General features: G+C 43.0%; 1 protein-coding gene across 3 annotated transcripts in view; it reads left to right on the top strand.

Moving 5' to 3' along the window:
* Positions 1 to 25,265, top strand: part of LOC127376114 (tetratricopeptide repeat protein 28-like) — a 164,074-nt gene that overhangs the window by 36,332 nt on the left and 102,477 nt on the right. Inside the window, exon 1 of one of the 3 annotated variants that reach the window (XM_051422711.1) lies at positions 13,047 to 13,842. The exons of the other annotated variants lie outside the window; for them this stretch is intronic. Coding sequence (XP_051278671.1) covers positions 13,816 to 13,842 — 27 coding nt within the window. The 5' untranslated portion in view covers positions 13,047 to 13,815. Of the gene's footprint in view, positions 1 to 13,046; positions 13,843 to 25,265 lie in introns of those variants that run through there. 3 annotated transcript variants of the gene reach the window in all.

Raw genomic sequence — 25,265 nt, forward strand, 5'->3', positions numbered from 1 at the left:
ATCTGAGAAGTGTAATGCAAGTTTGCATTCTAAGATAGCACCGTGTGACTGTTAGTTTGAGTGTTGAAAGGCATCAACTTGCCCCCCTTTCCTTCCTCTGTGCAACTCACATTTCTCTCTGGTTCAGAGGGATTCTGATAAAGCCAACTGAACAGAAATGCCTGAAGAGTGAATACAGCTGATGAGAAAATCCCCAATTTTATCCCTAAATCCACTTCTTGTTGAGATGCCATTTACTGTAGTAATCGCGCCTGAAGCACCACTTCTGCTCAGTCTGTTGTGGAGCGCTCTTCCTAAGTGGAAGGTGAAAATGAACATCACACCTCTCAATTGAAGCTGTGACGCCAGTTATCATACCTTTGATTTCACCCCTAAGTGTTAATAAATGTAATGTAGATGTTAATGAGCACATAATCCACTTTTAATGCAGTCTACTTGCTTGTGTTTTTTTTAGTGAGTGTGGGCTGTGAAGCCCAGACAGTAATTCACACACTGCTGTGTAGCTGGTGGCTTTAGCTAGGCAGTCTAATTGATCGAAGATGCTCAAACCTTGATGCTAAATTGTGGCTTCCCGTACATTATCAGATCTGGACTGGCACCGAGGGAGGTAGCTTTTCTGATCTTATGGATTTTTTTATGTTTCCTTATTTATGTATTCTACCATCAGGAAAACACACATGAAACACAGATCGTCCTTTGAGAATGTTTTTTTTTAATGAATTTTATATGTTTATATGTGATCTAGCTATTTATAGTACACATGTAGTTTACAAAGAATCGGATTATAGTTGTTTGCTCTCGTTCATTACGTCATTTTGCTTATCTCCGCATGGGCCACACACTGTGTGCAGTGAGTGTGATGAAAGACAATGGATGATTGATGCACACAGAGCATCCACACATCTGTTGTGCTCCTCAGGGGGAGCTTTGAGGGATGCCCAGCCCCTTTGAGAGGTCCTGGGGTGTGGGAAGCTTCAGTTGGGACACAACGTGGAAACTCCGCAACTCTCAAACTCAGCTTTCACCAGCATTACATCATGCCTTGGCCTTTTTCTCCCACCACATCAAACGGTCCTGAGGCGAGGCCTGTTTACAGGAAAGGGCAGTAGATGGGCTCCACTGGGCTTTTGGTTGCCCTGAAACCTGGTCTCCTAGTCATCATGTTTTCTGGCACCTGTGAACGCAAAATCAAACACAAAATAGATGAAGTTTGAAAAACTTTCAGCTGCATTACAGCCGAGTGACAACGTGTTCAGATTGACAATAGCTCTGTGTCGAAAAACATCTTACTCATCTCAATAATACCACTGTGTTAGCTTGGCACAGAGGGTTTTAGTAAATAAACCCACAGTTGAATCTGGCTCAATTATTGTCAACAGCAATGCAATGTCATCCTGCTATGTACTGAATCCTCCAATCAAATGTGTGCATATTCTGTATTACTTTATAGCATAAATGGTGTAATTTTAGTCACTAAGATGGAGCATAAAATGATAAATGTGATGAATTTGCAGTTGTACAATCCTTTCTTTATTATAACCAGCAGTGTTTTTGGGTGTGATAAGTCTTTAAACTCATTGAGCTTGTGAGGTGAGGTCACAAAATTACGATATCACTCTATTCTGCCAGGCTTCAAGCTTTGCGCTTCTGTCCAAACCAAAATAGTTTGGACCAGTCAGCGTTCTCTGAGGAACTACTGGCAGCTACAGCATGAGCTCCAGGAATGGTTTAATGTTTACTGTGTGTGTGTGTGTGTGTGTGTGTGTGTGTGTTGACATGCGTGAGAAGCGACTGTTAGCGTAAATGCTGCTAGCGACAGTTATTTCACAACTATAGAGTGTTTCTTTATTGAAAGAAGAGCAAAGAACGCTGAAGATGGCGGCTGACTCGCATATCCTGTGTCCGTCTACACCGTTGGTTTTGCACATCCTCAGAAATGACACATAAACAGCAAGTATAAGTCCGGCTTTGGCTATGTTATATAGTTTGTTGATCTGATTGGTTGAAGTGCGCCCGTGATAGTCCAATCACCTGCAAGGTATTTTGTTCCTGCCTTTTTCCAAACAGTTCCCAACAACGACTTCCTAAATGGTTCTGTGTAACAAACATCTGGTGTAGTCAGGTAGTAACAGGCAGACACTAAGGCCCACATCTTGCTTCAAACAAACTGTTGGACCATCTCATGCATCTGAGGAGAGACTGAAAGCGTGAGCCTTAATCCCTATTTGTATGGATCGTAGCATCAAGACCACAGAATGCCAATGAGTTCTTAAAAAGAGATCAGTGAGACAGTTTAATGAGGAGACAAGTGTGGCCAATCAGAATCGGTATGGACACTTTTGGCTTTAAACGTGACAAGACAACATGTCTTACGACCTGGTTTGTTTTAAGCAGCCTCTTTTTTCAAAGCTGTTTTCATTCTGAACACCTGCTAAGAGATGTTTATGGTCACTTATGAGCAGCACTTGATCATGATTCAACTCCATGTCCCTTGAAGTGATTCAATTAAGCTAATAATAAATCCAACAAATAAGCCATTGTCACATTAAGTACCACTGCATACATCTTAATATCACGTAGCCTTTAGTTATGAGTTGCTACAAATTTTTATTAAGTGCTCTGACAAAGGGGCATGACACAGTTATGGAATAAAATATGGTTGATTGGAGTTGCTGTTTTCCTGATGTATCTCAGTCGGAGGGTGATAGAGATGTTGTGATGTGATGAATGCCAAATGGAGTCCGATGAAGTGATGAGTCACAGAGGAGTGTGTCAGCACTGAGGCACAGTGAAGGCTGTATCTGTATCTAGTCAGGCTGGATGCTGGAAGGGTGGGGTGGGGGGAGGCGGGGGTGTGCAGCACAGGATGCGGGTGGTGATGGATGAGGACCGAGCAAGAGAAGGACGAGGCATGAAATAGAATGAGGATGAAGGACAGAGAAGTCCTGGCCGGCCCGGGGAGGGGGAAGGAGACTGTGAGACAGAGATGGAGAGACTAAGAGTGGAGAAAGAATGAGGGTCAGAGAGAGACTAACCTACTCTGAAAATTGCTGATGTTGGCTCCTCTGAGCTACAATGTGGCTGCACGCTTAAATTTGCATTCACTCAGACAATATCAAGTAAGTGTATCAGGTAAGTATTCTTCCTCAACTGTCAGACCCGTGAAGGTCAACATGTCAATGAAGAAGACACTGGAAGGGCAAAAACCTGCGCAAACACTATTAATAACTTTTCAGTTACAGCTATAGATTTATTTTACACTTTTTATAAATATTTAAAGCTTTGATCAAGGCTGCATTTGATTTTCAACCTCAGAGACATTTGTGGTGTAGTGTTTGTGTGAGCATTAAATCTTTTAAATCTTTAAATCTATAAAATTTTTAAATCTTTTGGAGATTGCAACCGTCTGAAAATCAGTGAGCCCCCAGTCTGAGCTAGTTAACTGAGCTAACTGGCAGCTACAGATACAGTTATCAGCAGTTAGCGGTGAACTTACTTTAGCAACAAGCCCATCTGTGAATCATAGAGCGTTGAGGCAGAGCATCAGCTGGAACACCAGAAAAACATTTTAGAGAAAAATTGCTGCGTCTATCGTCTTTTTTCAGAATGCTCTGGCTTTTTTTTTGCTGCCGCTCCGAGCGTTTCTAGTTGAAAATCTCTGAACTTTTCAGAAAGGCGCTGGTGTTGTCACTCTCGCTCCTTTTCAGGCAACCGATCCTATGTTAGATGGGGGACTCATCACCCTGGAAACCAAGAAATGGAGGAGAAGCTTGTTCTGGCCGTGTCTGTCTATCCTGAGCTTTATGTCAGACAGCCATAACAGAGACAGAAATGAAACAAAATGATGCTCAAGAGTTTTCTCCCATGTTTTGCTCTCATTTATGGTTGCACTAGCTTCTCTGTCTCTCTCCTCTGCTTTGTTGTCAGCCGAGGGGCGGGGCACACACATACACAGAATGGACAGCAGGCAGCGGGTGAAGGACAGTGACAGGGGTTAAGCGAAAACGTAGAAAAAGTAGAAAAGCCATATCTACACTTTCTTTATCCGCAGTTGGTTTACACAACCACAGCACGCCTGTTAAGCAAATAGTTAGAAATAGTCAAGATATTGTTGTCATAGAAACAAAACCCACGTGCAGTGTTTTTTTTAGCACCACATAGGCGCTTCAACGCAGCTCTCCCCAGCGCCCTGCCAAAAAAAAAAATACTATAAAGACACAAGCCCTTAGTGCCGTAAAGGGTTACATACGTTGCTTGACCCAGACACCAAAGTTACACAGTGCGAGAACAAGGCCTCAGAGTGGGAATGACAGAGGCAACATTACACGTCAATCCAGCACCAAATGTTTCTGCATGCTTCATGCGCTCCATCATTGCACGAATGAGCAAAAGAACTGGAATTCAAAATGAAGAGAATTGTATCATGCTGGGATAGAACAAACTCAGCAGGTGGCGTGATACACAAATTAGTTTTCTACCTTATTTCAAGGATCTTCCTCAAGATTTAAGCACATTCATATTCGTTACAGTGTCACTGTAATGTATATGTAATGATTTCATTGCCTGAAAAAGAAACCTCTCCTGTGTGCTTTTTTTAACTGCATTTCTAATGACCTTCCAAATGGTCATCTACACTGGAAGTCCTGCTGGGGATCTGGGAATTACTGCTGAATTGTGGGTAAATGAGGCTTTCGTTCCGGCTGTGAGCTGTCATGATGTGTTTGAGGAAAGCAGGATTGTATTCATGCGTGCACACATGCTCACACACAGCACACTCTCTATTACACACACACACACACACACACACACGTACACTGACTGTGGAGGCAAAGACAGAAGGATTCATCAGTCATTGAGTCACGCTGAGGGTGGCAGCTTAAAGGAAGCAGTGTCCTTTCTGTCTCTTACAGTCCCTCTCTTACTTTCTCTCTCATCCATTAGTTTATCTGTCACTCCTCTTCCCTCCTCAATACATCCACTACTCCCTCTCACTCCCCCTGGCCACCCTAGTGTGGCCTGACCTTCCTTGGGTTGTCTTCCTGTCTTCAGTGTGGCCAGCAGGGGACAGGGGCCGGCTGTTACTAGGCCAGCCAGATGGCAGAGTCTAGCCTGGGACTGGAGACTCGGACTGGGGAAAACCCACTGGCCAAACTGGTGACCGTGGCAGCAGACAGGAGCTCTGTGGGAAGCAGCTTCACCACCACCGTAACTCCCTCCAACAAATGCTAATTAGCTGTCTTTAGCATTCAGGCAGGTGAACTGAGAGTCCTGAGTTTGCGCTGTAGCTTTAGCGTAGATTTGGAGTCCGTTTGTCACCACAGGTGTAGGTTTTGTCCCACCGCTCTCACACAGTTTCATTGCGGACTCTTAGCTGACAGGAGGCTGAGCTGGTGTAGGATGAAGATGATTGGAGTAGAAAAGTCATACCGATGACAAGGAGGTTTGACAGCAGGGAAGGAAGCTGGTGGGGGTGAGAGGCAGCATGTGTTGAAGAGTTTGATAGGAAAGGACTGGAGTGTTGCTGTCCTTGGAGTGGAGTCAAACCCCCTACGTCTCCCATCTTCTGCTACATCAGCTCCTGGGCCTCTACATGATGCGTATCAATTGCATCAGTGGTCTGTTTTATATCTGGTGAAGTATTCGATGCACCTTGCCCGAGGATATCCTGTAAGCGAAACGTTAGTATCCCAAATCATAAAGTATGCTTTACATAACCCTTGTTTCAAAGGAAGCACAGAGCACAGCTGTTTGACTCAGCTACTCTCAAAACACCGGCTGCATGCAAATGAAGTCATCTTGCTGATACATTAGAGCGGGGCTTGTTATCAGAGCGGTCAGGGTGAGGGAGGACAACTAATTCTGGTGGGGTAACAACAGAGCTACTTTCCTGTAACTGAGCTCTCTGTATTCCAACCCATAAGTCAGGTGTTGAGATGAAAGAGAGGCCTGCCTGTGCTACATGCCTAATTTAAGGGATTAACACCTGTTCTACCAAGGCAGATTAATCCTAATCCTGCTTTAACCCCTTTGATCTGAAGTCAGACTGATTTAAGGAGTGGACTGGCCTAATCCCTTCACAACAGTGACCAGAAACCACCGGTACCCGACGGAGCAGCTGGCTCCATGCTGCAGTATTTACTCTACTTAGAACCACAACTTTGTGTTCATTTACTTTTCCTTTCTTACTCTGCAAAGAGATGAAGTCATTACTGAATCATTTTGTGCATCACTCCTCCCTCTCCATTTCACAAGGGTTAATTCACATTTGATACTCTCTCACAGGCTTACATTACTACGGGCAGGAAGAGCTGTCATTGGCATAAAAAGCCTTGAGTATTAAGGTATTATAGTCTGATCATTGAAGAAAAAACATGTTTTGTTGAAGCAAAAGCCACAGTATCTGGTCTGGCTTTGGCTCAGCCATACTTAGCTTTTATAAATCTGCATTTTAACAACCACAGCAACCAAACGAGAGGCTACAGAGGATCTTAGAAGTAGTTAAATATTTGCGCAGTTATTTGCTATTAATTGTAGTCTGTTCAAAAGATCATCAGCCATAAATTGTGGCTTTAATGCTTTAATGTGCTTATTATGATTACCAGATTGTGGTGTGTGACACAGTGTGCATGTGTGTGGGTGTGTGTTTGTGATGGTAACACATGGATACATTTGATATGAGAGAGAAAGGGGGGAAAAAAGAGACTGTGGGAGAATTTAGATAGATTTGGTGTGGTGACGATGGTGGGAAGAAAGGTAATTGAAAAAGAGAGGCATGAGTTTGGTTTTGGGGTTTTCTAAATGAGGGCCTAGAGATGGGTGGGTCTTACCACAGCATGGTTTTGTGTGTTTTTCTGTGCGTGTGTGTATTTGTATTCGTGGAAGCAGATAGACACAAACACATTTGAATTCATTGTCCTGCTCAGTCTCTATGTTTAGTATATAGACTGAGGAGGACCACACAGGATGTCTCATGCGTCAGGAGTATGTGGCAACGCTGTTATTATTGATCCTGCCGCAGACGTCAAACCCCAGCGCCTATTTAACTGCTGGCCTGATTTAAACAATATGCTGGAGCCTGTTTCATCCATGTCCAAGACCACTGAATTATTAAACACATCTCTAAAGCAAAGGTCCTTCTCTTTGCATAATGTCTTCACACAAATCTACTGTTGAGCGACTCCAGGGGATAAACAAGCCCTTCTTCATTAGTGTAGAAAAAGAAAGAAGAGAAAATCAGGGAATGGGACTTGAAAGAGAATAAAAAGATCATAATCATATGTCTTTATTACACTGTGTGAAGAATCATTGATTAAGCTCTATAATGTCTCAAAAGAAAAGAGTTTTTCAATCACATTTTTATTATCACACACTGTACACAATACAGATAAGGGTGTTTATGTTTTCTCTGTGGGACTAAAGACTTACACTCCAGGGGCCTCAGTAGAAATGCGTCTGAACTGAATGCGTGGATGTTCTTTTATGTATACCTTCACCCCACAAATCGCAAATTAACTCCAATTCTGAAGATAGACCCAGCAGTTTCCGCTTCTGATTAGCACTCAGTTGGGTTTGTAGAAGCCAAAATACATACATTTGTTTTTGTATTTTAATACAATAATTATATAATCTATTATAGCATTAATACTTCTTGCTCATTGCTAGTCTATTTCAAATATGTTACAGCAACTTGATGACATTTGTAGGCATGGTTAAAATGCTAGTGAGTGTGTATTGGTGGCTTTACAAATGGCAAACTGGTGAATGTTCAGTATTTCCTTGGCCCGTGGTCTAACTTTCCACTAAATACCACAAAAGATCCAGTATGTAACATTTAGGAGGATATATTTGCAGAAATAGAATATAATATTTATTGGTTCTGTTTTCATTACCTTGAATTAGCCGTTTCTATCTACAGCTTCCACGGAAGCTGCCATGTTGAACCAAACCTTGCAGCCACTTTAGTTTCTTCTACACGATTGGAAGGTGAACTGGTCCATTAAGTAGTTTTAAAAATATTATGCTCACTGACAAAAAGAGAGACAGACAGACGTAGAAGTTCTTGTCAGAGGAAATTAGGCAGAATAAGCACAGATGATATTGTAATTGAGTTAAGTGCTTTCTAAGGCAGTGTTACCAATATAAACAAAGAACGTGTATGATAGTTCTGTGTAAAACTGCCATGTTTAGTTTTCAACATTTAGAGATGTATTCTTTGTTGTTGCTCCAGATATCTATGCTGGTGCATTTATTTGTTTACGTGCTTTTTTCTTGCCAATGCGGTATGGCTTGTTCTCCTGTACTACAGTCCTTGTCATTGCTTTCTACTTTTTTGCCTTTGGGAGGATGTAGACAGCCTCCTCCAGACACTTACTTTAACTGCTTTCTCCTAGGGAAAGTCCTATTCCACTAAGAAAAACCAGGATTGAACCCAGATCTGGACTTTATTGAGTGAATGTTCTGCCTCTGTTCTGCCTGTGCCCTCCACTGCAGCCTGACTCCATATGAATTGGTGCTTGTAGATGACCTCAGTGTTGTTGAGCGTGATGTGACATTAAATGAGATGATCCACCTGCAGCGCACATCGCTGAGCGGGCAACCTGCTGACCAGCAGACGCTGAATAGAAGGCACTGAAGAAAGAAATTTGAAAAAATAGGCTTTCTTTACACTTCAGAAAACAGCTTTTGTCATTCGAGACCAAATCATCACACTTCAAACTGTTTATTAAACTGCATAGTGAGGTGTGGTTGTCTCCAGCTGAACACTGACCCGACTGATTCATCCTGGTGTGAGTGTTTGCCTTCACTCTGTTCAGCAATGAGTCGACTTTGGAGATGAACCGCTCTGCTCCCTGTGGATAAGACCAGGCAAACAAAAGATTTGGAATGGTTTTCAGGGCCCGTAACATCAGCCTTTGCTCAGGGCACGTTGGGTGGTCAGTGCGTGTGACCTTCTCATAGCGGGGCTCCCTAACCCCCATCCATCCCTATTAGAGGACACTTATCAGGGACAGCAGCCAGAGTGACACACTCCCAGCTGGGCTTCCCTGGAGAAAATGCTGTGCAGTGTGGGGAAAGATCCCCACGGTGCACTGAGGTGTGTGTGTGTGTGTGTGTGTCTGAGTGTGCATGTGCTGTGAGTATGGGGGTGTGTGGAGTTGTTCTCTGCAGATAGGACCCTGTGACTCTGAGATATGCACAGGCTCATTAATTAGAGGCTCTCATTATCCCCCCTCAGGCTCCAGACACTTAATCAACACCAAGCTCCAAGTAAGACACATGCATGCATGTACTTGCACACACACATAGACACGCACACCCTCGTGCACACCCGTCTCACATAGTCCACAGCAGGCTAAATTCTGACACAACATCATCCAAGAATAGCACTGTAAAAGAGGTGAATGAATGAATGCTGATGAGGGTTATTTGTTTTCAGTGATGTACGGCACAACAGAGTGGGTGGGTGTCATTGCTGTTTAACACTTTTATTATTATAATGTTGTTAAGCATTTCAAAACAGATTTATCCATCTGCCATGTCTTACTGGGGAAGCAATCTGTCAAACACTGTAAATTATATGCTCATGTTATAAATTTCCGTGCTGGAAATATAATAAATTAGTTTTCAAGTCCCTCGCCTTTATGAATCTTGCATTTGGGCGTCATTTTTTGTAATATCTATTCTTGAGTACTGTATGTATTGTCATGGTGCTTGAATATCGGTACAAACATGTGCGTGCATGTGACATTAGGGTACATATCTCTGTGCTCTCACTGTGGAATGTATGGCATTGAAACTCCAGCCCTTGTAATTAAAAGGCCACTGTTTATTCAAATGGGGGACAGATAGCGCACAGCGACACTCCAGTGTCGTGACTTAAGAGTCTGTGTGAAAATAAATTACACTCAGACATTCAGGAGGGCTTCTGGAGTGTTGCTCCTCTGTGCGGTCTTTAAAAACCTTCCTGGCAGTTTTCATTTTTTCACATCGCCTCTGTTGCTATCACACTCACTGCATTAGTCTGGACTAATAAACAGACAAGCAGACATACATGCAGGTGAATGTTCAAGAGCTGTGTACAAACCTGTATTCGACCACATCCGATGGGAGATTTTCATGAAGATAGATTTCAGTTGGACGTTAAACTTCACTGGTTCCACAGATCTGTCTAATTTTTATGTATCTTAAGTGGAACTGATTTGCTATGTGCAGGCAAATTAAGACTCTTTAAAGTGGAAATGTGTCAGACTGAGCTGCAACATCCACCTACAAACCTCTGTTCACTCCAGCAGAAAATGTGTGCCTTGTGGAAAAATTGAACGGTTACAAGGACATTTTACTAGAAAAAAAAATAGTGAATTAAGTGAAGCAATGGCCGTAGAATTCCTAATGGGTTAGCTCTAAAAACTATTTCCCTTCACATTTCTCAGGCAAGATTATTGTTAGCAAACCACAAAATAAACCACGTTTTCCTTCCTTTGTGTCAGATGTTAGTAACAATCAGTGACTCTCAAACAGTGTTAGTCCTGAGATAGCCTGGGGAGATTTACTTTTTTACCTTTAACATGAGTCAGTCTATATTTTTGTGCAGCTAGTTCATATTTATTTAAGAGTAAACTAACATCTTTACAGCAGTCATCTTTATGAAATCAGCCCACGATCACAACATACAGTGGAGACATTTTTGAGGGCATGATTGGCAAGAACAAGAAAAGGAAGCACAAACTTTTAAACGGCTCCAAGTTGTGGAAAATGAAAGAGGGGGTTTTTGTTTCCCTCTGAAGGCTGGAGTCTGATTTCCTGTGCGGCTCTGATTGGGAAAGCAGAGGCACGCACAGGGAGCCTGCTTCTGTATGGAGATGCCAGATGACAGGCTTCACTACGAACAGACTGTTGCTGAACAGCACGCTGAAGTGGCCTTTGATTGATCATCAAACATGCCTTTTATGAAACGATCTCTTGTGTAAACCTGTGTTAGATGGTGGGACTTCAATGTTTGAGTGTAAGCATGGTGGTTGAAAGAGAACATAAATGTAAATAGTATCTTAGTTGCTGCCTCACTGTGCTGGATGGAGAACAGGGCAAACAGGAGCCAGCTGTCCGTAGGAGTAAAGGTAGTCTATTTTCAAGTGAATACAGATACTGTAACACACAAGCACACAAAGAACCCCCCCCTTGACTACAAACCTGTGCTTTGATCACAATGCTTGACCACAGAGTGTCATTCTGTTTGGCTGCCAGCTGTGGCTGTGGAGGTAGTGTCAAGCATTTTGTTCATGTTCATCCATGTGGATTACCAAGTGTCTCATAGACTCCCTGTGCACAGCAGGGGTTTGTCCATGAGGCCATATGTCAGCTTGTCCCCCTCCTCCTACTTGTCTTTTGTTATCTGAGTGACCCTTAGGTGCTCTGCAGACCCCGCTGACCCCAAACAGACACCGGCTTATTGACCAGCCCACAGCTCCATAGAGTCCATTACCTAAACCAATTTAAATCACAAGCCTATTGTTTAAACTGATTTCACCTCACTTCGGTATCGACCTTTTCTTTAATTCCCCTTTCTTTTACTCTGAGAAAACTCCTCATGCATAAACAATAATGTAGTTGCTGTATTAATGTTGTCTCGTATCCAGTGATGAATACTTTGGTTTTATGCTGCAGCAGCTGGGTTCAGCACCAGTAGATCTGTTTTGACTGTTGATAGCTGTTCTGTTCTCATTCTGTGACTGTGGTAGCGATTGTGGTGAGAGGTTTCCTACCCGAATAACCCTGTCCTCTGTTTTGAATTTTATTCAGCCTGCTTCCACAATTAATGAGAAAAAGTCAGTTTTTAAGCATGGTGAAGCTGCAGATATCGTCTCACACTGGCCAAACAAAGCCAATCGTAAGTCCTTGGCGATATCTTGCATGTGATGGTTGTGTGCAGTAAAATATTGCACACTGTACTACATGTGACAGCTGCTCTCAGAAGGAGGAAACAGGCAAAGTGTACATAAACAGGGCTTTAATTGTCTCCAGTGTCCAAGGCTCAACATCCTTTGTGAATTGTGCCTTTTATTCCAGAATTCGATTTACTATTCAGACAAAAATAATCAAGGACAGAAGCATCAGAAGCCTCTCCTCCTGATCAAGGCAGCAGGTCACTGCAGCAGTGGAATATGGTTTTATTTGAATCTCCTTTGCTCTTTAACAATAGTTTAATCTGTGATGGGCTTGTGTAGCATTGCAGGGTTCACATAGACCTGCTGAGCACCCGATGCACCTGACTTCATGGGTCAGACAAGTTTGCAATTTAATGGAATGCAGTGAAGATCTTTAGTAATAAGAGATTTTAGGTGGAAAATATACAACAAAAAATACCACAATGTTAAATCCTTACTGGGAGGTCATAGGAACAACATAATGATTTGTCTGGAGATAACTTGGGCAGCCCCTTATGGTTTTATATCAGATATTTCATCACCCTTTAGGTCAGTGGTTCTCCACCTTTTTGGTGTTAAGGACGCCAGATTGATACACATCAGGCTATATGACCTATACCAGGTCCTGCTACACGTTTCATCATGGTGATCTAAATTCTGTTGAAAATATATAAATATAATATAATAATAATATATAAAATACATGTAATAAAATGCAGTTACATGTAATTAAAATACAGTTACATGTAGTTAAAATGCCGTTATATGCAAAGTATACTGACAACTTCCACTTTGCAACTAAATTTAGGTTTAGGAAGGTTACGCAAGGACGTTCCACCCAGAAATCACTAAAGCATAGGTCAGTCTCCTGTACTCTATATGGAGCATCCTGGACTGGCACAGCAGGGTGTTACGTGGTTAGTACCTGGAAAAGTGTCCCTGAGCAACACACCAACCCACAGCCTGCTTCCTGTTTGGATGGCAGCGTCAGCTCAGTGCGTAAATGTAAAGCGCACTTTTTTGGGGCAAATGTGCGTCCACACCGGCGGCGCTATGACCCTGCTACCTTCTGCCTGCTCAGCTCCACCGCTCCAAGTCCATTAACTGCAAAGCTGAAGGAGCGCAGGGAAGGAAGTCATCTGAGAGCCGTAGTCCAGTTTGTTGCTGTTGCAGGAATCAGGATATCCTTCCAGCTCCTCACAGAAATTCCAGGGATTTTTTTTTCTCCTGCTGCTTGTACCCCCCCTCCTCCTCCCCCCTGAAAGTAATCTCCCTGCTTGTCGCGCTGTCTCCGCCGGGCTGTGTTTGACTGTTTCTCCTCGAATACTTCCAAAAGTGTGTTTCGGTCGCTGGAGAACGGGATTCGACCACTGTGATGAATATTTCTTCATGTTTGCACACATCTCGTCGTCCTGTCGTTGGCTCTGGATCAGAGAGCGCTGGACCTCTGCTGTAACCTACTTACAGGGACGACTTCGTTTCGAAAAAGTTTAAGAATACATTTTTCCTTAGACACAGTCCGGATTTGGTCCTGGGGGCGCCGATTCTCCGTGCCGAGTGAGCAGGGAGTGGGTTCATAACGGACTCTTACTTTGGATTTACGCACAGGAACCTTTCCCCCCCAAACAGTGTCAGTCGACACCATGTGTCTCTGATTTATTCTCCGAGCTCGACTGTGGATTTAACCGGTGTATGATTTGGGTTGACTGCGCTGTCTGCCCCGAAATTGCCGCAAAGCTGAGACTCGCACATCATCATGCATCGCTTCTTGGAGAAAATCTGCTGCAAAATTGAGGGAAGTCGAGAGGCAGCATGACTTGCGCTCTGGATTTCTTTGAATCTACATTCCATTCTCATATAATATCTTAATGCTGTTCAATTTTGGTTTACAAATATGATGAAATGGCAGCCCCGGAAGAAGGTGAGTCTGTCTGATATATATATATTTTTTCCAATTATGGTGATAAATAACGTTTCTGTGATAGATCATAAGTTGGAAAGAGGGGGCTCGGTCACAGACTGCTGCTCTTCCTATTAGAACCTATAGATAGTAATAACCAGAACAGCACTGTACTGCACTGGATTGCAACTGGAAGAGTCTACAGAGATAAATAAGTTTCTGTTGCCTTTCCACTTTGATTATTATTATTATTTTTAATCTATTTATTTTTATTTATAGGCTAGATTTTCTCTCCCAGGCTGTGTAAATGATTTTGAGAGAGGCAGCAATCAGCTGCTGTGCACTGCACTGTATACTGCTATTATAATATACTTGCATATCAATAGTGGACACAACATGTGTTGCTGTGTTGATCTTTTACACTCTGGCCTGTGTTCTGTATGTCCTGCACCCCTTAACAACATCAGACAGGCCTACATTCTTTATCTGGACTAATCAAGACATCAGGGATTAATGCATCCTGGAGTGAATATTTGGAGTTGTGTTGTGTTATTGCACAAAGTGTTGAATCCTGTGTAAGAATAGAAAATAACCTTTAGAAAATTAAATATAGTAAGTGCACCTCAGCAAGATTTGCACCTAAAAGTTTCAGAATGAGCTGGCACCTCCTTCAGTACCTACATCTTTTGGATGATTCTTTAAGAGGACTAAAACATGTGTCTGGGTTTCCACGGTTAGACATGTTTTCTTTCTTAGACAAATTTGTACTCTTCATGCAATCTCTTATTGCTCCATTTTCGTAGTCTTGGAGTATTACAACATGGAAAATATCTGAAAATCATCTGGGGTCTATAAAAAATGGGTAGCACTAGAATGCCAATGGTTAGGATTTTTACCAGCAGGGGGCACTTGTCTGACAAGAAGCAGCCTTCCTTTGCAGAAGTGGGTTTAACACTGGTCTAGAGTCAAAGAAAGAAAAATTGAAAGGATGAGCAACAATTTTTCTTTCCTTTATCAACTGTTTTGCATTATTCTAAACTCTCTTTTTTCCCCAAAAGACTTTGTTCAATTGCAGCATAAACATATGCAGGATGTTTTCCTTCTGGCTCAGATAATTCTGCCTTCCTTCTCAGCTGAGACATGATGATGATGATGATCTGTCATTATAACTAACCAGTACAAAGAGCTAGTTACGAGTGCCAGAAGTAGTATAACCACTACTACTGGTAGTAGGGAAATCCACTTCAGCGTGTATGATCTTAGGAACTTGCTCTGTCTTTGCCTAAATTAATTTCTGTATGTCATTTCTTCACGTGTCATTAATGTGGATAATCTCACCCTGAACGATGAGATGAAAGTAAATAATCAAATCCAAGCTTCTTAATGTTGAATTATCAGTGAAAATGAAAGCTGCGAGCATGCCCTAATGATTTCTACAGCTGTGTAGTGTATCTGCCAGAATCATCCGTGAGACCCCCCTTTGAGGACTAAAAGCCTTTCCTCACTGCAGGAATTGATTCCCAGCCACACTGCAGTCATATGTGCTCAACCTGAAAAACATAATCATAAAAATAACACTGTCCTTCATGTGTAGATTCTCTTTTCATATTTTACTAAGGTGAGCACATCAGAGCTCTAATTCTGGCGGCTCTCATCAAGGAGGAAAATGGTTACTCTGTTTTGTGTGATGTCGATTAATTAACCTGTTGGTGATGTGGGATGCTAGATGCGTAACTATGAACACAAGCACTTGGAGCAGAAAACACAGACCCACAGAGCAGCGTACAATATTTCGAATTACTTGCCAAAAGGGGTGTGTATTTTCAAGAATCTGGTGATACAATATGTACCACGATACAGGGCTATTCAGTATATTGTGATATATGGCGATACTGTAAGCAAGGCGATATATTTATAAATTGAATTCAAGGGAAACTGTCATAGTATATAGAACACACCCCCATATGCTTAAAATTAGTTAAAAACATTACTTACTGTATTTGTTACTGTCCCTAGCTAACATCATAGGCCTCAGTTTACATTTACAACACAACTATCTAGAGGCTGGGGGTTTAACCACATCGTGCTATAACTCGCAACTTGCAATACTCAAGTGTATCAATCTTTTCTTACGCCTCTACTTGCCACCCACGAAAGTGCGTTTGTGTTTTTGACATTGTCTCTTCACCCTGAACTCTGGTTCATTGCCAGTGATGTCCTCTGCTATACTCAGATATTGAACAAAGCAGGCAGGATACTGGAATAAAAACAACTATTGTGCTCCGCATTGTAAGGAAAGCAATTTCTTTAGAGAGCCAGGCTCTCTTAAGAAAGTGCACACACAGTAATGTCACAAAAGATCCTTGAATTTTCCCAGGCTTATTGTTTATCATCTTTTCAATCTGTAGCTTCACTCCACTTGCAGTTCGATTGGAATCAATAGAAAGTGTGGGAGATTCAAATTGATTCAGGCTGAGTGTCCTGTCCACCTCCTCATAATGGATTACACTAATGAGTCAAAATTCCAAATCTGTAATGTTGAAGAAAAGAAAGAGCAATTCCCTTAATGCTGCTGGCAGATAGCTTATCTGCCCTGGGAAGTGAATGTGAGTAAAATCTTTTTTTTCACAGGGCATTTGTGTGATTAACTTTCTTTTCCTGTAATTTTGGTGGAGTTGTTCTGACCGCCTGAGCCTGAGTGTGTATTACACAATGTTAAAATGTGGAATGGGAGACATGTGAATAAAGCATGCCATTGACATGGGTTTCTTATAATGATCCGCCCAGTGATAATGTTTTCTGCAGATATAGCTCTTTTGATGGCCTTAAAAGCCAAGTGCAGCAATACACAGATAGCCCCTTTGCCTTTCAAGTAAAGAGATAATTATTTTTCTCTTTGTGAGCCTCAGGAATGCTAACATGGCTCTTGCTGTACCTCATAGCGTAAATAAGGTAGGGTGGGTTTACAGCAGTGGCCACTGCAGTCGTCTGTGGTTGTATTAGAGGAAGGTAAGCCTTAAAAAATATGGACAGTACCTGCCCTGAGGGAAAGCTAACTCATTGAGTTAGGTAAGAGATGGCAGTGTGCCTTTAAGGCCACCAGGTTACATTCAGAGAATGACGAACCTATGGGAGTGTTGTATTTAGGACACTGGGTAACAGAAACACTGTTTTTGGTGTCTTTGTATGTTTGTGTATGTGTGTATCTGTGTGCACAAGTCCAAAGTGGTTAGGACATGAATTATGGACTCCAGTGGCTTGGCAAGTTTCTGTGTGTCTTATACCTGACAGACACTGAATTCGACTGTGGTTTTTCCTTGTCCATGAATGCATTTTGCAGCAGCTGAAAAACATTCCATGGCTCTTTTTTTTTTTGCTGCCAGATGTGTTTTTAAGTCATCATCACCCTATGTTATCTTGAGCAGAATTGCTCACAACCTGTTAATATGTTGGATGGTCTCATATTACGAAGGCAGGCTCTGAATTTAGAGTTCTCATTATGCCTTGTGGCAGTGTGACCAAGTCAGAAGGAAGCGACTGTTTGTTTTTGTGGTTGTGCCAGATGTTTCTGTGGGTTCCACACAGTTGACACGAAGGCTTCTCACCTGAGAGGGACAGGATGCCCTGCTCATGTTTCTGTGGCCAGACACACTGGGAGCTCAGACTTTTACCATCAGCAGGCCCACTCTTACATCTCTGACCATGTTCATTGGCTTTTCACCTCGGGGAGTTTCTCATGCTGCTTTTCCTCTTTGATTCTGTATTATTTATGAGCTCTCCGGTGGGGGGGAAAGGGCTATCTCTCCCCCCAGCGCTCCATCAGTCCATGTGACGTCTCTTGGCTGGCAGCAGCACAGCAGTTTTGGAATACATTTACAGCAAGGGAAAACCCGTCAGAATGTGAAGAGAAGCGCTAGAAAACACACATGAGGAGAGAAGAAAGTGGGCAAGGCTGTCAGTGGGGGGAAAGAATCACTTGGGAGAAGCTGAGAGTGGTGGACAAAGATTGAGATACATCAGGAAACAAATGAATGGGGGCTAGATTGTGAGATTGTAGGAAATAAGGAGATAGATTGGTGGATATTGAGGAGGAGGAATGGAATTGCTGTAGAGATGTGGACATTGATGGCATTTGAGATGGTTGGAATTCAAGAAAGTGAGAGAAAATGGGAAAGGGTTGGAGGGTAGAGAATAAGATGGTGTAGGAGATAGAAATTTGGAGTTTAGGAGTGAGAGGCCCCAGAGTGATGCAGCAGGGATAATTAATGATAGGGAGTGATAGCACCTGCTGTTCCTGATGCTGCGCAGTATTTACGGCCCAGCATGCCGAGCGGAACGGGATGCGGCTGCATGGCCGGCCTCCCGGCCCATCCTCCTGGGGCGTGAAAAGATAGGGGTGGGGGCGGGGGATTGGGTCAGGTAAGGAGGGGGGTTTGCGTGGGGAACAGCGACTCAGCAATACAGCTGAAATTTATGTGCTGTACTCGCTCTGTTAATCCCAGTCCACCGCCTCCCATTGGGAGAACTGGACAGAGATGGAGGACAGAAGGAACATCTTCCTGGAATGCAAGGCCTCCCTTGCTCTTACTGTGACGCAGTGGTCTGCAGTACGCGCAAGCTGCAGGTATATGCCCGGTGAGGTTCTCTTGGGAGTCCACTGTCAAAATACAACAGGAGAAACAATAGAGACAGTAGTGACTGGGCCATCCCACTCTCATTAATCCTCATTCCTGGGACCGGCACATTCCACTGTGAGTGTGGAGATGGATTTTTGGATAGCAAGTGGTAAATGCAAAGATTGATTTATGTGTAGAACAGTCCATTTGTAATGTTTTCCTCCAAGCCTCAGAGCACTCATTTCTGATTTGCTGCAGCTTTCCTTTACCCCCCAGTGCTTCTGTTTGAGCAAATGGAGCTATGTTTGAGTTTATTGAGGTCATTGTTCCAGGGGTGTGGTCAGCTGCTCTCAGGGCTCAGGAGGTGCCTGCCTCTGGGTGCCTCCACAGGGACTAAAGCGGACCTGACTTGATGGACCACATCAATAGGAACACATTTCCTTGTTCTATGAGGTGGAACAGTCCTCTGCAGGACTTAAGCTCTATTCTTTTCATTCTTTTCATTGGTTAAGCTTCTGTATTATACACTCAGTCTTGCATGTACTGAAGAGAGCCAGTGTTTCACACATAAGCTGGCTAAAACATGTTTCGAATGAGGGCTGTCAATGGCACCAGCGACACATCTCTTCAGCATATGGCCTGAAAAACATGCATACTTTTCTCTGTTTCACAACATTTATCAGGGTACAGCTGCCAAAACCGCAGTTTCTACATTCCTTTATAACTCCACACTGGACTGGTTCCAGTGGGCTGGGCGTAGTATCAGCTCAGTCCTCAGGCCCTGCAGCTGTCTCCATCCAACGCAGTGCTGTATGTTGTGACAGACATTCACAGCTAGTGTGTTCTAAAGAGGTCCTGCGATGCAGTCTGGACGGAGACGTGTGAAGAGCATCACTAATACCACCCTGCCTCATGCTGACGCCCCTAAATCCCACTAATTCCATCTCTTCTTTTGTCAGAGATGGGATTCATAAGCCCTTCTTTGAAGGCTCAATTTTCCAGAAGTGTGTCCATGGCTTAGCTGTAGCCTTCATGTAGCCAGGACTAGACATTCCATTCCTTGGATTGACGTTTTGGTCTGGCACCTGAGTGGTCAGTATCTAGTTCTGGAATAGATTATTGATGATTAAAAAAAAAAAAATGGAGTCAATTAAACCCTGAATCTTCATGACCACTGCCCACTTGGATAAATGGCACATAGTGCAAGAGAGAGGCAAACAAGATTAGTCTGAGACTCTCTCTTCACTCTTAAAGGAGTAGGTGCTGTGCAGTGTTTTTACAGTCAAACAGTGTAGCACAGACACACACAAACGGCCTCAGCAGAGTGCTTCTCCAGGGGTCACAGAAACAACGAAGCCCAGAGCAGATTGTTTTAGTTCCCCTCACCGTCACTCTGGCCTATCTGGCCCTGCCTCTCCTTACTTTTCCTGCCATGCTGAATGTGGTGAGGGAAGCTAAGAAAGGTTTTTACTGCTGGCTGTAAAATCCTGCAGGAAGGAAGGAGAAATGGTGCCGAGCACGACCCACTGAGCCTTTTCCATCTTTGTCTTTCAGGGTTTGGTTTAGCTGCTGTTCCCTCTTGTAAGTTTGGATTTATTTATATGAGGCTTATACTGGGATACTTATGTCAGGCATATGTTTATAGTTGCTAAGATATGTGGGCTGGGAGCGCTTCCATATACTCCGTGGGCTTGTCTCCTAAGGGAGATTCATGATTCCAGCACCCTTAACAAGGCAGACAGACAGGTGGTGACTGACAGGCACACTGACATAGATTCAGTAATGAGGACCACAGAACAAACCTCCGTGGTCCACCCACCATGCTTCCCTATCTCAAATGATCTCATGCCTCATAGATTTTATATATTTAACTACGGGATCTGTTGCCGTCTAATAGAGCCATAGCTACGTACAGTATAATGCCGTCTTTACCGCCTCCCCCTTCACCATGGCTCCTCTCTGCCCCCTCATATTACCTCCTGTTGTGTGCTCTTGTGGTTCTCTGCGTCTAAAACCTGTTTTGTTTCTTTCTGCCACTCTATGTAGCCTACATTTGTGGATGTGACTTGAACCGTAATGCGTACGCCGTCCTCCCGGCTCCAGTAAATTGCATCGCCACCTTTCTTTAAAGGAGCTGTATAAAAAAGATGCAACAGATCTCTTTGTGTGTCCATGAATATATGTGTCAACTTGTTTATCCCACATACTGTGTGTATTTGTGCAAAAATGCTCTTTTTTTGCATTTGTCTTGAAGTCTCTTGGAAAATGGTTGTCTTGACAAGTGAGCGATATCCTCGTGTCAGATAGGACATGATTTATGGAAACTGTGCAATATTATCATCCATCAGAGATAGTGAGATACTGTACCTTCTCCTTCTCCAGCCTGGTACTCCCTTCCTCCAGTCCTCTCTCTTGATCTATATTCCTGCAACTGGGGTCAGAGGCCACATTAGAGCATGTATTGTTCAGCAGTCTGGAGAGTGCTCCAGTTACCACTGTGAAATCTCAAGCATCAGCGGCCTCTTAGCTGTTTAAATATACTGTACAAGGCTGAACACTTCTACAGGGGCCAGCCAGACACTACACAATGTCTGTGGTGTGCCGTTCCATTATTTTAAGTAATGCCTGCCTTTATAGTCATGTAAAATGTGTTTTCTGCCTTCACCACCTGTCTGGGTGTTCTGCATGATGAAATCACGCTGAACAGAACATATTTAGTGCTGTGAATGCTACTCTGTCTTCTGCAATAAAAACTGGTATACGCACTGGTTCCAGCTGCTCCAATGAGGGCTAAAAAAAAGGTACATAATCACTCATTGGAACAAAAGACTGTAACTTGGCACACAACAGTTGGCGTAACGCTTCAGGTGTGAAATTACTCTCCCAATTTACAGTTGGGAGTATGTGTTAGCTCGCTCCTCTTCGTCTTCCTATGAACAATGTTGTCTTTTTCACTTGCAGAGAAGGCTGCAACTGCTGTAATAGTATTTGCCAGGCATAATGCTGCAACAGAATAGTATGGTACAGCTGCCCTATTAGGTCTGGATAAAGCTACGGTACAGCTCAGGTGCTGAGGTGCTGACTCAAACTGCTGAGCCTTGTGGTATAATGAATGGATATATTATACTTTACAGACACTGAATGCTTCTCGTTTGTTGCTGCCGGGCAGTGCACAGTTTTACAACAGTGCCCTGGGGACATTATTGTAACATAGCCATGCTGGCTGGCATTTGGACATGTGAAATTATCCATGCCTGAGTCTGTCAGTGAACACAACTGCATGTGTCCATCAGGCTCTGACCAGTAGCAAAAACCGTCAAACAGGCTAAGCTGCCTGCCTTTAGCAGGTTCCTGTAAGACTGCACAGCTGAACTTGCACACAAACTTCTTACCTGGAAGCACTGGGTTTTATTTTCTTCCAGACAACTGGGACATTGTGTTATTTATGGCATTGCAGTGCACAGAAGCTCAACAGCTATCAGCTTGAAATTCATATGAATTCATATTTGGTCCTCAAATGCTCTATAGTTGGTTTGAGCTTAGCTGTTGACATTTACGCCAGCAGATCTATATCCCCCCCAGCTTTCCATCCCCTCATTCCTCCATCTATGCATTGTGATGCTGCTCCTACTGCAGCTAACGGAGAAGGGCCTCAGGCAGAGCAGGTGCAGGCTGCTGTGATGGTGGCTCTTCTGACGCACACACACATGCATGGATACACTCAGGGGAGATGGGTTGGCTGTGGTACCACTCTCAGTGAAATGGCAGACCCGGTTTGTTTGTTGGAGAGGAGAAAAAGCTCTGTGCCGGTTGTATTTTGTGGTCTAAGTAGAGAGTGAGCAGGTGTTTAGAAATTAAAGCAGTCCTCCGTGTGCCAACGTGCTCTTGGTCCCAAATGAACAATTCAAATCTGTTGACAATGTTGGGTGTTTCTCTGCCAGTTGGTGTTTTGAAGTGTGTCTTTTTGGCACTGTGTTAAAAGTCTAATTTAATAAGTTGGTTTGTCCCTGTTGCTGTGATTCTGCAGTTGATGAAATTACACGGTTCAAGGCCTTAGTCAATAGAAATTTACCTAATCTGTCAGCTTAGATGCATTGTTTTTGCTAAAATATACAATAACTTTGCTCATCAAGAAAACAAACTGTCCAAGAAACAAGCCCTGTTGTCCAGTTATAGCAGTGCTTATATAAATAGTTGTTTCCTGAAGAGAAGAAACTATGGGTATCCTAATGTTTAAGTAACAGTGTGGAGAAACAGTTTGACATATAATCTCTTGCTCTTCTTGTTTTAGCTGCGTCTGTCCTCTCTTTTTTTGTTCATGCTGTGCTTTGTTCTCGAAAATAAAAATTGACTTGACATTTGAAATGGATTTCTAATCAAAGTGAGAGACAAATGTAATGGCTGCATGATTGAGCTGTCAGTTTGATGACTGTCTGCAAGACAGCTTTGATAAAATACTTTGGAATTCTTTATTTCTACTCAAAGAGTAATAATTAGAAACTGATGAAAAATGTTGAACAATAGCAAAATTGCTGATCGGTGTGCCACATTTAGGGTGCCGCGTTTCCTCATCGCACAGTGCATGTGACACACGTTTCCTTTGTAAATGGAGTTTGTCAGTCTTCTGAGCACTGTGTGGCAAACAGACAGATGGACTGGCAGGTTGACAGATAATGGAGATGCGAATGTGGCGGGCGACACTCCTTCTGAGACACCTCTTTGACTGTTATCACAGCCACTTGTCCCCGTTTCCATAAAGCGAGACTCATTTAATTCCCTGTCCTCGTTTCCTGCGATGACGGAAACTGTCGCACTGGCACAGGAACTGCTCGTCCCAGGAAACATACACAAAACAACGAGAGACAGAAGGATGTTTGTGGACCTTTCATTCGCGTACATGTTTTGTTACTTCAGTTTTATCTCATCAGTTATTGATGCACGTGCTCAGTTGTCTCAATCAGAGTGCGTCTTTAAGTGCTTTCCTGTTTGGGAAATTAGCGTCAAATGATCTTGTTTGAGTGCTCGTCCCTTCTTGGCTTGTGTGACGGTGAGTCCTGGGGGATTTGTGAGAGGATTCAGATCGGAGGTTGTTGGGAGGAGGGGGAGTTATGAAACCTGATTAGAATATGGTTTGAGTTAATTAACTAAGAATTTTTTTCTCATTCCATCTATCTATTTGTAATCTAATTACAGATGGTGGTTTTCCAGTTCCTATCAGATGAAAATGTAACTGGTCCCATGAGGAAGGTCGAGGGGGGGGGGGGGCGGTAGAGGCGAGAAATGATACCCCTCCCAGCGGCCCACCCACCTCCTCCTCCACCTCCTGGTCTCATCCTCTGAAAGCTGTGCTGAGGAGTTAACAGATGTGATGTCAAAGCAATCAGAAAGCTTTGTCTCCGTCAGTCTGCAGCGCTTAGTTTATTCCGCCAAGCGTCCTGAAACCGCCGCCGTGTCTGTCAAAGACGCTGTAGGTGTCTCGCCATTTAAAGAGTTTAGAATAAAAATGCAGTTATCTGTTACAGAAAACAATGACCTGGTTTCTACACGTGTCTTCTGACAGCTAACACCAACACATGTTATGTTGCTGCCTTTTAGGCAACAATTCACACACATGACTAGTTGAACGTAAATTGCGTCGTGCTTTGGTTATAAAGGAGAATGATGAGAGCATTGTGATGAGATATTGTAACAGAGCTATGGCTGTTCTCAATGAAATGGTGGGCTATAGAGTATTTCAGCTGCAGCACGGACCCCAGACATAATTATGAACAGATGGTGGAGGACCTCTCATATTCATTTCTGTCGTCCTTCCTTTGTTCTGTCTGCTTCTTCCAACTTCTTTATATCTTTTCTTTCAAACTTCTCTGAGTGTTGCGAACTTCTTCAATGCTGACATTCTCTTTTGTTTCTGCTTGTTGAATATCTGAGCAGCTCTTGTCATGGTAGCTGATTGGAAAGATCAAGAGCTGCTCTTCAACTGCAGCCTCTTTGTATAAGAGAAGTTAAAGGCCAAAAATGCAATTCAAGCACTTCTGCCTACCCTCAGAGATGACACTCATATTAGTGCCAACGTCTTGCTTTCCTGTCTCACATCTTTTTTCTCTCTGTCTAAATTCAAACCCCTCATCTCTCCCCATCTACCTCTGCACGTCGTCTGTACTCCATCTTTATGTCGGTGTCTCTTAGGAAGAAACAGCCTTTAGCTGTAAATTGGCCCATTTCTCACATTTCATTTCCGAAAGTTGAGGCAGGTAGAGACGAGAGGGGGAGAACCTGCTAGCCCAGCACATTGGTAGAATTCATTAGTCTCTCTAGGTCCTTGAAACAAGAGAGTGAAAGTTTTTCTCAAATTAGCCAGAAATTGTGTACTTTCTGTATCGCATTCCACTGTAAGCCCGTCAGCGTATGTACACAGGCTTCTTATGTACCGGTCATAAAATGAAACAGAAGCAGGCAGTTAACACAGAACATTTTGCAGCACACCAGCCTCAGTGGTTTCCTAAGTGAAGAAAAATATCAGGACATTTCCATTATTCTGCAAATGTGTAAGTCCGTAAAAGCATAAAATTAGATATCTGTGGAGCATAAAATTAATTCTGAGACCTCTACAAAAGGTCAAAGGATATTTTCAAACTAAACCCACGATTAGCTTCTTGTTTGACATACAATGTTAATGCTTGGTAAGAAGTTACCCAGTGTGGAATTGGTATGTCCAGTCACACATTAATCCAGCTTTGAAGTCTTTTAAGTCTTTTGTGACCTACTAAGGATTATGGATGAATTTCCCATATTGTTCTTATGCATGTACATAACATTTCAGACATGATT

The sequence above is a fragment of the Dicentrarchus labrax genome, unplaced genomic scaffold, assembly GCF_905237075.1.
Source record: "Dicentrarchus labrax unplaced genomic scaffold, dlabrax2021, whole genome shotgun sequence".
In the NCBI taxonomy this organism is placed as follows: domain Eukaryota; kingdom Metazoa; phylum Chordata; class Actinopteri; family Moronidae; genus Dicentrarchus; species Dicentrarchus labrax.